The 15125-nt window shown below is 38.3% G+C and overlaps 1 protein-coding gene across 6 annotated transcripts in view; it reads left to right on the top strand.

Annotated features, from left to right (window-relative positions):
* Window positions 1-15125, top strand: part of INPP5A (inositol polyphosphate-5-phosphatase A) — a 444123-nt gene that overhangs the window by 151968 nt on the left and 277030 nt on the right. For 5 of the 6 annotated variants that reach the window (XR_006282883.1, XM_038409257.2, XM_038409258.2 and 2 more), the window contains exon 4: window positions 1862-1949. Coding sequence is in view for 5 of the 6 variants with exons in the window: in XM_038409257.2 (XP_038265185.1) it covers window positions 1862-1949 (88 nt within the window). In the remaining variant the exon portion in view is untranslated. Of the gene's footprint in view, window positions 1-1861; window positions 1950-5780; window positions 5904-15125 lie in introns of those variants that run through there. The other variant, XM_043519354.1, reaches the window with a different exon arrangement.

Here is a 15125-nt window from a genome sequence, read left to right as displayed (position 1 = left end):
TGCTTGCTGACTCATTGCTTTTGGGCTCAGGCCCTTTGAAGTTTGTGCTAGGCTGACTGTCATTTAGTCAGTCGAAAGAACGTTCCCTGACATAGCTTCCAAAAGTCTTCTCCTGCAAACCAGGTAGATGGGCAAAGTCATATGTGCCATTGCTAATAAATAAGGTTAAGATTTTATCACAGTTATTTTTAGTAAAAGTCATGGACAGGTCATGGGCAATAAACAAGAATTTCACAGATGCCTGATCCCCACTGCTGGGGGCTGACAGCCCGAGCTGCACCGCCTGGTAGATGGGGCTGATAGTCCAAGCCCTGAAGTCACAGAGGTCATGAAAAATAATGGAATTCTGACCTCCATGGCAGACTCGTAGCCTTCCTAATAAATAAGGGGAGTAGCTTCTTCAGCTATGGAGCTCCCATGAGACCGCAATTGCAAAGACTCATTTGCTGCATCCAAGGTTTCAGAGTAGCAGCCGTGTTAGTCTGTATTCGCAAAAAGAAAAGGAGTACTTGTGGCACCTTAGAGACTAACAAATTTATTAGAGCATAAGCTTTCGTGAGCTACCCGATGAAGTGAGCTGTAGCTCACGAAAGCTTATGCTCTAATAAATTTGTTAGTCTCTAAGGTGCCACAAGTACTCCTTTTCTTTTTGCTGGATCCAAGTTCCTCTAACTACTAAAAAAAAAAAAAAAAAAAAAAAGGCAGCTTCTTCAAACTTTCATTTTTTTGTTATTCTCATGCACTCCTGCCTTAAAAACCTCGTGCAGGAGCACCTTAACAGCACCACTTTCAGGGCTGCCAGGTTTTGTTCAACTTGTGCTTGACGTTTTTTGACAGAGAGCAATAAGAACTGAGCAGGTGTTGGGGGAAATAAAACCTATTCCCTTTGTACCTTAGACACAAAGGAGTTTGGCCAGGTAGGGAACAGAAGGGAATGTTGAGTGGGAACCGAACTCTGTTGAAAACCCACCCAATAGTGCAGCTATCCGTCCGCCAAGTGAGCCAGTATCAAAACTGTTTGGAACATCTTCACTTCTCTTTGGGTTTCCCAAACCTGGAGAGCAGCCTGCCACCAACATTAGAGCAGCCAGCCTTTGAAGCCAATCATTCTACAGTCAGGTGAGCTGGCCAGAAGGTTTAGACTGTCTTCCAGAAATTGGGAACCTGGAGCTCAGATTTTAAAGCCTGCTAGGCTGGCTCACCCAATTTTTAAGAAATTTTGATAAGTTGAAAGATTGTGGTTTTTCTAAGACCTTCATATAATATAGATGGCACTTTGCAATACCGTAGCTCTTCAGGTTTCAGAGTGGTAGCTGTGTTAGTCTGTATCAGCAAAAAGAACAAGGAGTACTTGTGGCACCTTAGAGACTAACAAATTTATTAGGGTATTATTATTCAGTAGCCTATATGGAATATATTGGTTGATCTCAGTCCAGTCCTTAGTAGTCAGGTGGCTATATTACAAAACCATCAGTTGTCAGAAACTGGCTCCCTTGTTAACAGTCTCAGCAGAAAATCCAAGGACTGAATGGACGTGCAGACTGAAATACCCTCTCTAATTGGTGCTCCCTTCAGGTTAGAGTTAAGCAGTATTGGCAAAGCAGTCTGAGGAAGATTGAATGCAGCTGTTTGCACAGTAACTGTTCTGTGGGTAAATGGAGAACTTCAGTCTCCAGGGCTATCAGTGTGATACATTTCATCAACACTTAAAATGTCTTTTAAAAATGAGAAATAATATGAACTAGGCCACACTTTCTTTGGTGGGTGTTAGGAACATGTTGAATATAGTGGATGAAGGTGAAGAGATACAACAGATTTGCATATCCCTTTATACTGACAGTCTTTCATTTATGTCTTTCAGAGAATTGTTATCAAGTGATGCAATGAAAGACTATAACAGAGCCCGAGTTTACCTGGATGAGAACTACAAGTCACAGGAACATTTTACGGTAAATTTCCTTCTTCCATGAGATTAGTTTAATACTCAATTCACTTATGTTTGATCTTGAAATTGTTTTATCTTAACTGATGTAAGGATTGGCTTTAGCATTCTCTGTGATGGTGGGGATTACATCTTTTCTAAATGTACTAAATGTGGGTAGGGATGTTCAAATTGATTATTTAGAAGAAATGTATCTGTTAAAATGTTAGTAGAATGTCAGAGTTCATGAAAGGCGAGTTTCTGCGGTTTTTTGTGCTGGTCATTGGTAGATCATTATACCTCCATTCAAGGAAATGTCACCAGGCTACATTTTGGGATGGTGCCACACTTACAGTTTGATTAACTGAAAAGAGATTGGCAAACATTGGAAACTTTGTTATGGATCCTGAGTCTGATTCATATGACTGTGAAGGGAAAAATCAGTGTACAAACAAACTTACCCACGTATCAGTGTAACATTTAGGTAAATGTGAAAATGAAACACGGGCATAGGAAAATTCACCTTTTTATCTATAGTGGAAGAGACCATTTGGTGACAGCCTGAATTTATACAATAAACAAACCACAGCTACCATTTTATTGCATGCCTTCCCAGTACAGCAGTACTCCCAATAGACTATTCAGCCCCACTGAACCTTCTTCCCTGACTCTGACCAGACCCCTCCCTCCATGCAAATAGCCTATTTTCATCCATCATAGCCCATCCTATATTGACTTATCTTTTTTCTACATTGTTTCTTCAGAGTCCAGTCAAGGCAATCCTCCTCTTTCTTCTCGGGGCCACTAGCATTAATCCAAAATGTGTTGTTAAAGCAAATTTTGACTGACAATTTTGCTTTCCTTTGCTGCTGGTGCTGGCTTGTTGTGCTCTCCTTTATACTTCTTTGTCAGCAGCTGGTCAGTCCACTGTCCTTTGTACTCCTCAAAGCAATCTGGTAGCATGTTCAATGAGCTTGTGTAGTCGAGTGACTTAACTGCTGACACACAGAACTATCCAGCTGTATAGCTTGTTCTTCTCCAATTCTTCAGATTGTCAGTCAATCAGACGGTCAATAATATGACATTGTGACATGACCTGCAGCATTGTAGAGGCTGCTTAACATCATTGGTACCTCTGCTCTGGTTACTCTGGCTTCTCCGCTTGACTCTTCTGCTGCAGAAGGTAGCTGGCCCATTTGGCCATAAGAATAAACTATGAGGCATCTTTACATCTTCTCCCATTCTTCTGTGAGTCCTAATTGCAGTGTCCTAGCATAACCCAAATGGCTCTCAACAAGTTAGCACTATACAATATCAATAAAGCACATGTTAAATGTATTCAGATCTGGCTAAATGACAGATCTCAAAAAGTAATTTATCAAGTGGGAATTTCTAGAAGAGATTCTTAAAGGTCTGTTCTGGCCTGGCACTATTTTATACTTTCATCAATGATTAGGAAGTAAATATAAAATCACTGCTGATAAAAATTTGTGGATCACACAAAAACTGGTGGAATGGCAAATGATGATGATAAGGCAGTCATACAGAGCAATCTGGATCTCTTGGTAAACTGGTCTCATTCAAGCAAATTGTGCAAATGCAAATTTATACATCTAGGAACAAAGAGTGCAGCCCATACCTATATAATGGGGGGAGGGGGAATGTAGCTTTGAAAGCAGTGACTCTAAAGGATTTAGGGGTTATAGAACATGAGCAATGCTGTGGCGAATAGGGCTACTGTGATCCTTGGATATATATATATATATAAATGGAAGAGTAGTAGGACTACAGCAGTTCTGGTGTCCACATTTTAAAAAGGATGTTGAAAAATCTGAGAGGGTGCAGATAAGAGCCACAAAAATGAGTTGAGCACTGGAAACAATGTGTTACAGTGAGAGATGTAAGGAACTCAGCCTGTTTGGTTTATCAAAAAGATCAAGAGATTACTTGATTACTTCCTTCAGTGAGGGCAATTAACCATTAGAACAACGACCAAGGGCAGTTGTGAGTTTTCCATCTCTTGAAGTCTTGAGATCGAGTGGATGCTTTTCTGGACGATATTGTTTATTCAAACACAAGTTATTGGGCTTAATAATGGAGTAGCTGAATGAAATTCTATGGCCTGTGTAACGCAGGAGGTCAGACTAGATGATCATAATGGTCTCTTCTGGCCTTAAAATCTGATTCCTTGGATAAACTTTAATTTATAGCGGTGGCTTAAGGTCCCTTAGAAACTTAATTCACATGCAGAACTGGTCATAGTGGATTGTTGCTTTGCCGTGCTCCCTTTCCACCTTTTCTCCTCTCCCTGCTCTCATCACACCTTCTCAATCCCCTTTGTGCCAGGAGCTAAGGTATGACACAAGATAGTGGGTGGAGTCACCTCTGCCAGCTTTAGTGCAACAAACATTCCCTTTAGACAGGAATTTCCCAGTGCAAATATCCAACAACTTTAAGTTCAGTTTGCATCACTTAAGTGTAAATGGCAGACAGTGACTTGGTGGATAGGAGAAACCAGTCTAAAATGCATAGTGAAAAACTGTGAAGTGCAACCCTATGTAAATATGATGTAGATTTTATATGGATGTGACCTATGCTTGTGGTGTTAGTTTTAGACAAAGATTAGGGAAGAACTTGTGTGATTCCTTTCCATTTTATGTAGTCTTAAGAGACTGAACCAAATAACAAAAACAAAAAACAAAACTACCACCTACCCCTACTACACAACAACCTAAAAACCCAGAAAAGCGTGCACGAGAGAGGTCTATCTTCATCGTAGGCTTTTTTTTATCTTGTCACTTGTTATAGATCACTTGCTGGCACTTTGTATCAAGGAATCTTGTATATAATTTCAAAGACTACTATCACAAATTAAAGATACATTTTTAATAATCATGATTTGAACTGATAAGAGACTTGAGTCCTGAGCTTTTAGTCTTTGAACTCATGCACTTTCTGCACTAGATAGATTTTCAGAAGGGATTTTAACTACTAAGTTGTGTCCATTTAGGGTAAAGTTTTATTCTTATCTTCAATGTGGCTTGGTACTTGCAGGATGTTATTCATCTCCCCAATTCTTCATTAGTTTTGTTTCTGGTTGCAAAGGTCTTTAACTTGTGTCGTTTTTTTCCATTCCTTCTAAGGCATGGAGTTGGCAACAAATGTAATCCCTAATAATTGTGTGTGTGTGTGTGTGTGTGTATAATATGCTTGTATTATACATCTATATATAGATATATCTATAACTTTTAATTTTTTAAAAAAGTAAAAGTTGATCATATATGTTGTGAAAATTCTATTTTCTTTAGAACTACAAAAGCCCAAGTATTCACAATATTGCTAATGTATACCTCTGTTATTCTAATATCCCTTTTCCTTCAGTTTTGGCAGTTGTAGCGTCTATGGGACTTTCCTTGGCTTGGTTTTTGCAGAGCAAATCCTGATTTTGCTGTCCACAATTGCACAGCTTGGCTGCCTCGGAGCACTGATTCAAGGCTTTGACAAAACACCTTTGGGTAACACAGATCCTCAAAATACACCTCCCTCTTTGAAATTATAAGGAATGTTGCTTATTGGATATATTTCATTAATACTGTTTAGAGAGTATAGTGCACTGACAGTGATATTCAAGGAGCTTTTGTGGACTTCTTGATAGATAGGATTCTGCAATAATTCACTGTATGGTAAACAATCAAAATAGTCCATCTCGAACCCAAACAATCTAAGATTAGCGATTGTGCCATCTGCAGTTGTGTATGGTGAGGTTTTTGGTTTAAAGACACTTCCCTGCAGTAGCTGTCAGTATCCAGCTTGTGAATTCAGATAAAACCTTAATAGATTTAAAAATAATTCTCTATAGCTGCATTGTTTAGCCTGAAGAAATATGATGAACACCTCTACTGCTTCTGCAGCAGACAACTGGACTCTTACCTCCTGTTGGCTTTTGCAGCAAGCATCCCTCAAAATAAGAAAAAGGTCAAAGGTGAGAGATCTTTTGGTAATGGTCACTTGTCTAGATGCAGGGAATTGATGTGCAGCTTTTCAAACCCTGCTAGGATTGAGCCTGCAGCTAAAATTTCCTCATACGACTGTACAAAAACAAAAAAAATCAGCCCTATTAGATTTCAAAATGAACAGTTATATAAAATTTTAAAAATGATGTGAAGATTAGTTGCTTGGCACAAGGTAGGACAGCAGCTACTACATTAGGGCTCATGCATGTCAGCTTTAGGAATATGACGGTGTTAGAGTTAAGAGCTCCCAGCAGTTACGAATGAAGTTGTGGGTGACAACCATTGAAAGAGTAAAGGTTGTTTCCAAGAAGTTTCACTAACTGAACAGTCAGCATCAGTATTAGTTCAGTTGTGACTGAAAACAAGGATGGCCAAACTGGTTTGAACAAGAACTGACTCACACCTACAAGCCTAACTCAGGATTTTTCTGGCAGTTCAAAATACCAGTAATTTTTTAAAAATTCTGCTCTTAGTAAATCTTTCATTACACAATCATACAACTATGGACAATTTTACATATCCTTTGGCAAATACTACACAGTACAATCTAGATATCAGTCCCAGTCTCTGCCAGGAGAGTTTGTATAAGGTCTTTATAGGGAGGGTGTTGTATGGACGCTGAGAAAAGGTAAGAGGCAAGGCCATAGAAATACCTATAAATAAGGTGAGTCTTGAAATTTTTGTTGAATTTCCTAAGTTCTTAGTGTTTAAATTCTCTGCTATAACTTTAACTGCAATCAGTATAGTTTTTTTGTAAAGTCAATAAATTATCAGTTTTCACTCTCACAGATGTTTTGCAGATGGAAAAAAAAAGTAAAACTTTTAAAGAGATCTCTTTATTGGTATTAGATGAGGGACAAGCAACACTGAAATGGGCCATGAGGAACAGCTTTTCCCTCAACAATTATCTTATTAGTAATAATGGGATGGTTCCATTTTTATGTTTGACTAAATACCATCACTATTCAATCGGTTCTGACTTGAAATGCCTCAGCTCATGGCAACCTGAGTGACTTCAGTGACAGCTGTATGTATTATGTTAGGGCAGAATTTGGCCCATAATGTCCTTGAGGTTGTGCAAGACTATACGGTAATGGAGACACTTTACATGTTTAGTGTACACCAGGCTAATTACTGGTCCATTGAAGTGGAGCACCTACCCCCTTCACCTCCCAGAGCCCAGGGACCCAGAGGGAGAAACAGCTTGATGCTCTGTCCCAGGCTTGTGTGGAGTTTCCTGCATGCCACCCTCACCTTCCCTTAGGGGATGCTGGGAATTGCAGTTGCCAGGATAACTCTAGCTCCTTCTCCTTCCCCCTCCCCCCCAGCAGTGTCTTCTATGTGCAAGCTGGGCTGTAATTACCTAATTACCTAAAAGTTGCAGTTCTTCAACAAAAAAACTTCAAAAACAGACTCCAACAAGAAACTGCAGAACTGGAATTAATTTGCAAACTGGACACCATTAAATTAGGCTTGAATAAAGACTGGGAGTGGATGAGTCATCACACAAGCTAAAAACTATTTCCCCATGCTAATTTTTCCCCTACTGTTACTCACACATTCTTGTCAACTGTTTGAAGTGGGCCATCCTGATTATCACTCCAAATTTTTTTTCCTGCTACTGATAATAGCCCACCTTAATTGATTAGTTTTGTTAGAGTTGATATGGCAACACCCATTTTTTCATATTGTTTGTGTGTGTATGTGTGTATATATATACACACACAGATCTACTCTTCCTACTGTATTTTTCACTGCATGCATCCGATGAAGTTGGTTTTAGCCCACGAAAGCTTATGCTGAAATAAATTTTATTATCTATGGTGCCACAAGTACTCCTCATTCTTTTTGCTGATACAGACTAATACGGCTACCACTCTGAAACCTGCTCCACCATAGACTTCCCGTGTGACCTTGGGCATTTAGTCTTTCTGTCACTCGCTTCCCCACCTGTAAAATGGAGATAATAGTATTTCCTTATCCCATACAGTACATTATAATTACATGCAGGGGGGAGGGATAGCTCAGTGGTTTGAGCATTGGCCTGCTAAACCCAGGGTTGTAAATTCAATCCTTGACGGGGCAATTTGGGGATCTGGGGCAAAAATTGGGGATTGGTCCTGCTTTGAGCAGGGTGTTGGACTAGATGACCTCCTGAGGTCCCTCCCAACCCTGATATTCTTTGGAACTTCAAAATTACATTAAATGTAAAATTTCAAAACTTGAAATGGGCTATAAAGCATTAGGTATCCTTGGAGGGGGAAAAATGAGAGAGCGAGAGGGCTGTTCCACCCTAATGGTGGTCCACATAAGTACACTGAGCTAATGTTAACATTTAACAAGAGGATTACAATGGCAAGTAAGTGTCCTAAAAATAAAGAAGGGTAACATTTATTTAATAAAGTGCATTATTTTATCTTAAAATTATGTCCTCATTACTAAGAGAATTGTAAAGTTAATTTTTGTTAGATTAATGATATTTGAGTAATATTTTCAGTTGAGTCTGTTTCAAATAATTGGCCATTAATTGAAAAAGGAAATTGAATTGAATTTATCTTGTACATAAATCCTGTCAAAGTTATTAATGGGTCTCAGAAAATATCGGCCTGTTCCCAGAAATGAATGGAGCACACTGATTCTTCTGAGCTGATTAGCTGTGGCAGTTTGGAGTTTTGTTAAATAAAAAAGATGATTTAGGAAGAGAGACATAATTGAATTTAATACAGAGGGAATTCAAATGCCTGATTAGTTCTGAGAGACCATTTCTTCTATTAAGCAGTTTCATCAGTAATTTTTATTTTTACAAAAAATGCAGATTTTCACCAGGAGGTGGAGCTAAAGTATTAGCTTGTATTGTAAATGGGTTTCTCAATACTGAGAAAACCTGCGATTTAACTTGTTTGTTTAGTAAGCATGTAATAAATACAATGTTGCTGCTGTGAGCATTTTTCAAAAACATATTTAAACAGTAAAAGAAAAAGTGAATTCTACTCATAGATATGAGTGACATGAATACAAAATCCCCTTGGTTACAGGAAGAGGCCCAGAAGATGTTGTGTTGGAAATCTGATCATCCAATCTGAAGTTTGTAATGTACATAATCTGACCCTTTTGCTTCATAAGGAGCTGCTTGAATTGATTCTGTAACTATACTGTTCATTTAACTATAGTCTATGTTGAATAGTCTGGTGACTGTAAATAAAATTACTTCCTTGAGACTTCAATACAAATCTCTTTATTTCAGGTCTCGACTGGTATGAGTAGACTCTGACTCCCATTTCCCTTTCTTCTGATAGAAGGATCTGTTATGGGGGCAAGATGAGGGGTCTAACAGTTCCCTCCCACTGTCTCTGTGGGCTTGTCTAAATGGTGCCTTAGTTCACACCAGCTGGGGTGTAAATTCAAATGTGCATAAGTATGTTGTGCACTATCTGGCCCACATGGGCCCTGCTGGCACTCTCAATAAGTTTGCTAACAGACAGTAATGTAGTCCCATTTCAAACAAGACAATATTAACGCCCACTAGAGAACTTATGGTGTGTGCCAGCAGGGTCCACACACATCAGGTCCACATGGGCCAGTTTGTGCGCAGCACGCTGGGTGCACATTAGAATTTACACCTCAGTTGGTGTGGACTAAGGCACTGCATAGACAAGTCCTGTGACTCAGGAGTCAGCAGCTAAATAGCAGGACTCTGTGTCCTCTCAGCTGTGTCCTGTTCTTCAGATTTTCAGCACCTTGTGGATTTTCTGGTACTTATACCCCAGAGAGCATCAGCATTTCTGAAATCCCAGGATTATTTCAATCTTTCTTGCACTGATGCGCAAGCAGGGCAGTTTGGGGTACAAGTACTGGGGTTGCCCTAGAAGCCAGAAATTTGAGAAAGTGGCAGCACTGAGTCCAACAGAAATTGAGTGGGTCACCAAAGACCTACGGGATCGGGGTTTTTCTGTGTGGGAGGAGACTTGAGGTTGTATCACAGGGCAGGGTAGAGCACAAAGAACTTTCTAAAGGGCAATTTGTAGCCTCAAGAGACTGGTTTTAGAAAAGAATATTTAGAATCTGACTTGGATTTCCAAGTCTTCAGATGCTCACCTATCATTTCAGGCCAGATTTAAGTGTTATTTGCACTTAATATATGGATGTGAAAGGTGGAAATCCACCAATGGGCAGATGTTTAAATGCCTTTGAAAGAAAATGCCTCAGGAAAATACTCCGTATTAAATGGAATGAATTCATTTATAACAAATGTCAAGATTTGTCAGAGAATTCAATAACTTATCTCCAAAGTTTTCCAGAAAAGAAGATGGAAATATCTGGGACATGTGTTAAGAATGAAGCCAGATCGCCATTGGGCAGCTGGAAGAACACACAAAAGGGGATGACCAAAAGAGTCCCTCAATCAAATACTAGTTAGAGGGTGAAAATGTATGGGACTTAACAACATTTTTCATTATTCTACTGTGGTAGTTGAGAAAATTTTCTCTAGATCAATCAGGTAAAATTTTCTGTACATCAATCTGGGGAAGGTCGGAGAGATTTTAAAACAGTACACTCTACAGTGCACCCAAATAATGTTATAAAAATTACATTGGTGATATTTTTCATGTCTGAAAGAGGCAGCGGGTAGTAATGGGAGAAAGCAAAGCTCTGTAAACAATAGAGAGCATGTAATCTTGTTTAAAATTTTTGCATCCAAAATAATGGTATCAAAGAGTAAGAAATTTTACTTGTAACCTTTAGAGGACTGAATAATTCTAAGGCTGTGTTAAAGACTGGTCAGTTTCTGAGCATGGGATCCAGCTCACTATGGGGTTTTGTTGCAGGAAGAAGAATGTCTGGTTCTAGGAGACAGAACTATGTTAAGTGAGTCAAAAATTGCCCCATCTTCCCACTAATGGGAATCCTCTTTTTTTCTTTCTGCCCTTTTCACTGTGAACCACTTACATCCATTTCCTGTTTCAGCCATGGGCCGTGTCCCACCACTGCACCACATACAGCTGCTCTTCCAGGCAAGACTCATTGGGGCTGGTGTCAGCCCACATGTCCAGGCTTGCCAGGAGCAGTGAGATGCTCTGGCACAGAACGGAGCAGCTCTGTGCAGTAAGATGTGCTGGTGGAGAAGACATGGCTCCTTTCTGTGTGAGGATGAGGATTGGAATCCTCCCCCAGTCAGTGGACTGGGACGGTACAAGAAATTTTGTTTGAGACAAAAGACTCTTGATTGTAGAGGGTTGTGGGGTCACTGTAAAGGAATAAGTGTGACTTTTGCATGTGGAAGGAGACATATGGGAAAGAGATGGAAACTGAGTTAGTTTTGCTTTTCTCCCTCCACCTTAGAACACAAAGGATGAGTACACTCATCCTTAAAATTCTATCAATTAGGAGAACATTGTTTGGTGGTGGTAATGTTTGGTTGGTGGGTAATATTTGCTCACTCAGCTGAGATTTACAACCTACGGCTGCTCATATTTCACCGACTGCAGTGACCAAGCATTCCTATTTCTGGTTGCTTAGGAGGTGCAACTTTTCCTGTCTGATGTGAGCTTTCCCAATTATATTTTTTTAACCTCCAAATTATATTACTGGAATGCATTCTATATGGGCTGGAAGGCCAGTCAGATGCTTCAGCCAGAGACAAACTCAGCTGCTAACTTACTTAGAAATGCTAGATCTTCTTGTTTGATTCCCATCTGTTAGCTCAATGACACTGATGGGGCCAAATGAAGTCACTTCCATTCCTTACTGGATTTATATGGTCTAATATTTGCCAAGTGTTTGACCACATCTTCTTGGCAATGCCCTTCACAAGTGGTTGCTGCCAATAGCTGCCCTTACTAGGTTTAGCATGCCAGCTGAGGTAGGGTCCCAGGGTATGACACTGTGGAGCACACGCAGTTACTTGGAGCCACCAGTGAGAACTGAGTGAGTTGCCAGGACTAGCGGCAAGCCAACTGCCTTTCATGGGTGTGGCTGTCTACTACACAGAGGTAGTTGAACTCACTTCATGCATCCCAAAGTGCTAGTTAAGTGAAGCATATTTCAGCTATTCTTCATAGACTGCACTAGCATCCACCTCACTTCCAGTTTCAGGCTGCTGGCTAAGATCTGCATTTATAGGTCTATCGTAGATGTCACATATATGGAAGGTTTTTCTTTTTCTGTTAGTCTCCAGAAATAAAAATTATTGTATGTAAAAGTAATACTCTGAAAATCCTGAGTAAAACTCTGAAAAGTTACAAATATGTGCTCGTCACCAGACTTTGTGCATCGTTTCTAATCAAATGTCTCCACTCCCACACAGTTGACTCACTTTATCATTGTTTTATTTTTTTTCCAAAAGTGCATTAGTACAAACTTATAGTAGTTTAGTTAAGTTTAGCAAACCTTTGAATTAATGTGTCAAAATGTTTGTAGTCTTAACATGATGCAAAGACATTTTGAAACTCTAATTTTAACAAGTTTTATATATTTCTACTTTTTTCTAGTTTGTTTACTTAAAAATGTGAAACTCAAATATGATTCTTTAACAGTATTGTTTTCTACTTGATTTTGAGAAAGCTACTTATGTCTTCACCTCTGATTTACCCTTTATTAAAAATAGAGATAATGAGGCTTACCCACATTTGCAAAGCAATTTGTGATTTTAGGATTAAAAGCTCAATATAAATGCTAGGAAAAACTGTTTTGTTTTTTTTCATTTTAAACATTTTGAAAGCGTTACTTGCATTAGTTGACACTGAATTAAATGTAAATATATAAACTAATTACCATTGAGTCATCTATTAAAATAGACTCTTAAATGACAGATGAATGGCAGGTAGAAATAGCTCAGATAATTTTATCTTGTAAAGACAAGACTGCACTATTTTCTCTAAGAATGCATGTGCTACTATTATACTTATGCTAAGGCTTTCTTTAACATGGAAGGAGGTTTACCATTGGGTAAACTTGAAGGTGCTGTTATACTAGACATAGAGATGGATACCTCCTTGCGGACTGCACTGAATTAATCGTAATTCTAGGTGTTGATTGATATCTTTCTCTAGCTCAGGCACTACCAAACAAGCCATTTTAGAGGACAGGCGAGCTAAACCAAACTTGTCATTTAACAAAGGACTTGTTCTTAAACATATGATTGGAAACATTTAAAAAATACTTTCAAATTCCTTTCTCTCTGTTCACCATTTCTGGCATTCAAGAATGTTAAAAGAAAGAACCTGAACATGAATGGAAGGTGCCCTGTTAATTTACGGTTTTGTATTGTTTGATTCCATAGGTCAAATGTGCTAATTTCTTCCATGTGTTTTAGGTGATCCCCTACATTATTTCTTATAAGGTCTTAGTTTTTGTGAAAAGGTTGGTTCCCTGACAGATGAACCAATGAAAACATCAAGAACTTGTGACAAGTTCAAATCAATAAGAGTACAACAAATTGATGTTAACGATTTTGAAACAATGCCCAATGCATCAAGTTACAGGAAAATTACAGTGGCATGATAAACCACAATTATTTTCACCCACTATTGGTAATTAAATTAAAGACTCAAGAAATGTTTGACTCATAAATCCTGAATAGCAAAAATAAGGGTTAGTTATGGAGATTTTTTTATCATAAGCTAAATATTCTCTTGTCATAATGATATCTGCAGAATTCTCAGTTAATTTCTAATTATTTAAATGTTTCAGAAAACATAAAGCAAGGATTGATATTTTGCTAAGTAGAAAGACTTTTAAAAGGCATGAGATATTATTTTTGCTACTAACATGCTTATCTGTGAGTATATCAACCTTGTAATTTATTTTAAATGTAACAGTTCTTTTGATTTTTGTTGGTGCTCAAGTGTGTAGGAAAGTGAATAATATTGTTAGGCTAAAAGAGAATCACCATGCAGGTTTTCCCCTGACATGGGGAAGCAGGTGTCCTTCTGTTGGTCCTCTTTGGAGCTGTGAACAGGCTCAGATGAAATGTTGGGTTTTTTGTTCTTATTGTCATTTGGTAGAGATTTAAATTATTCAAACAGTCCTTTACCTAGAAACTTAAATTGGCTTTGAGAAAGGGCTCAGAATTAAAGGTTACAAAATATATGCCATTCACACTTCCCTGATGCTATTTTTATTAATTCTAAAATGGCTTGCATGAACTAGATTAGTCACAACTTCTACCACTTCCACATAATGGCTTTAGAATTTTTACTAGTCTATATTAAAACAGATGCCCATTTCAGTCTTTCCTGTCAACACATTTAAAAACCCCGAAGGCAAATCAACAGTAATACAAAGAAGCTGTTTGGTTTTGGGATATATATATCGTGTGGAAACTGGGTGTTTTTTTAAATTGAATTCCATCCTGAAAGGGTGTACAAGAGAAATTAAAGCAGAGAGAAGTTTTAAAGAAGAGAGAAACTAAAAGAGAATATACAGATTGAAATTCCTCTTAATGTGAAAGTATAAATGATGCAAGGCCAAGTAAGGCCTCATGGCGGCACTGCCTTTCAGTGATTAGATATGTTTACCTCAGTTACTGGAATACTTTGTAATGTTTTTGCACACTCATTGTCTTCTTCTTTCCCCATCCCTATTTTCCCCAATACAGTATCCGTTTCCATCATAAAAGCCTGGTTTCCGTGGACTTTGGATTAGATGTAAAACTTTGTGTTTTTCTGAAACTTGTCTTACCACATTTCAATGTTTTTCTACTTTTTAATTTTGTAAATGAAATTATGCCCTTTAAAAGTGCCACATTAACAACTCCGAACCTCTCAATTGAAGTACGGAAATCACTTAAGTGAAAGTTTTCCTCCAGTGCTGAATATTGTAGTTTTTGTGATATGGACACGTCCACAAAAAACTAAAGTGAGGAAGCAGTTCATTTCACATAGGTTACCAAACTGCTGTCTGAAGATCACTTCCAACCTGTCTGGATTTGAGTTAGTACCTGAAGAGTATAACCATGAATATACTTCCCCTTACCCCACGTGAGTGAGCCACTTAAAAAAAAATGAAAATCTTAAATCTATTTATCTGTGTTACTTTTGGTGATTTTATTTTTAGTGTTTCCTGACAGTTCTAGAACTCAAAAAGTTAAATTACAAACAGGAAAGAGAGAAATTTCACAGCTCAGTAGTCTGTAATGTAGATTTAAATCTGTTTTTGTTTGTTTGTTTTTCATTTATAAATATTTGCTACTC

Source organism: Dermochelys coriacea, chromosome 7 (genome assembly GCF_009764565.3).
Source record: "Dermochelys coriacea isolate rDerCor1 chromosome 7, rDerCor1.pri.v4, whole genome shotgun sequence".
NCBI classification, from domain to species: domain Eukaryota; kingdom Metazoa; phylum Chordata; order Testudines; family Dermochelyidae; genus Dermochelys; species Dermochelys coriacea.
Note: the sequence above shows the minus strand (reverse complement) of the source record. Positions and strands in the feature narration are given on the sequence as shown.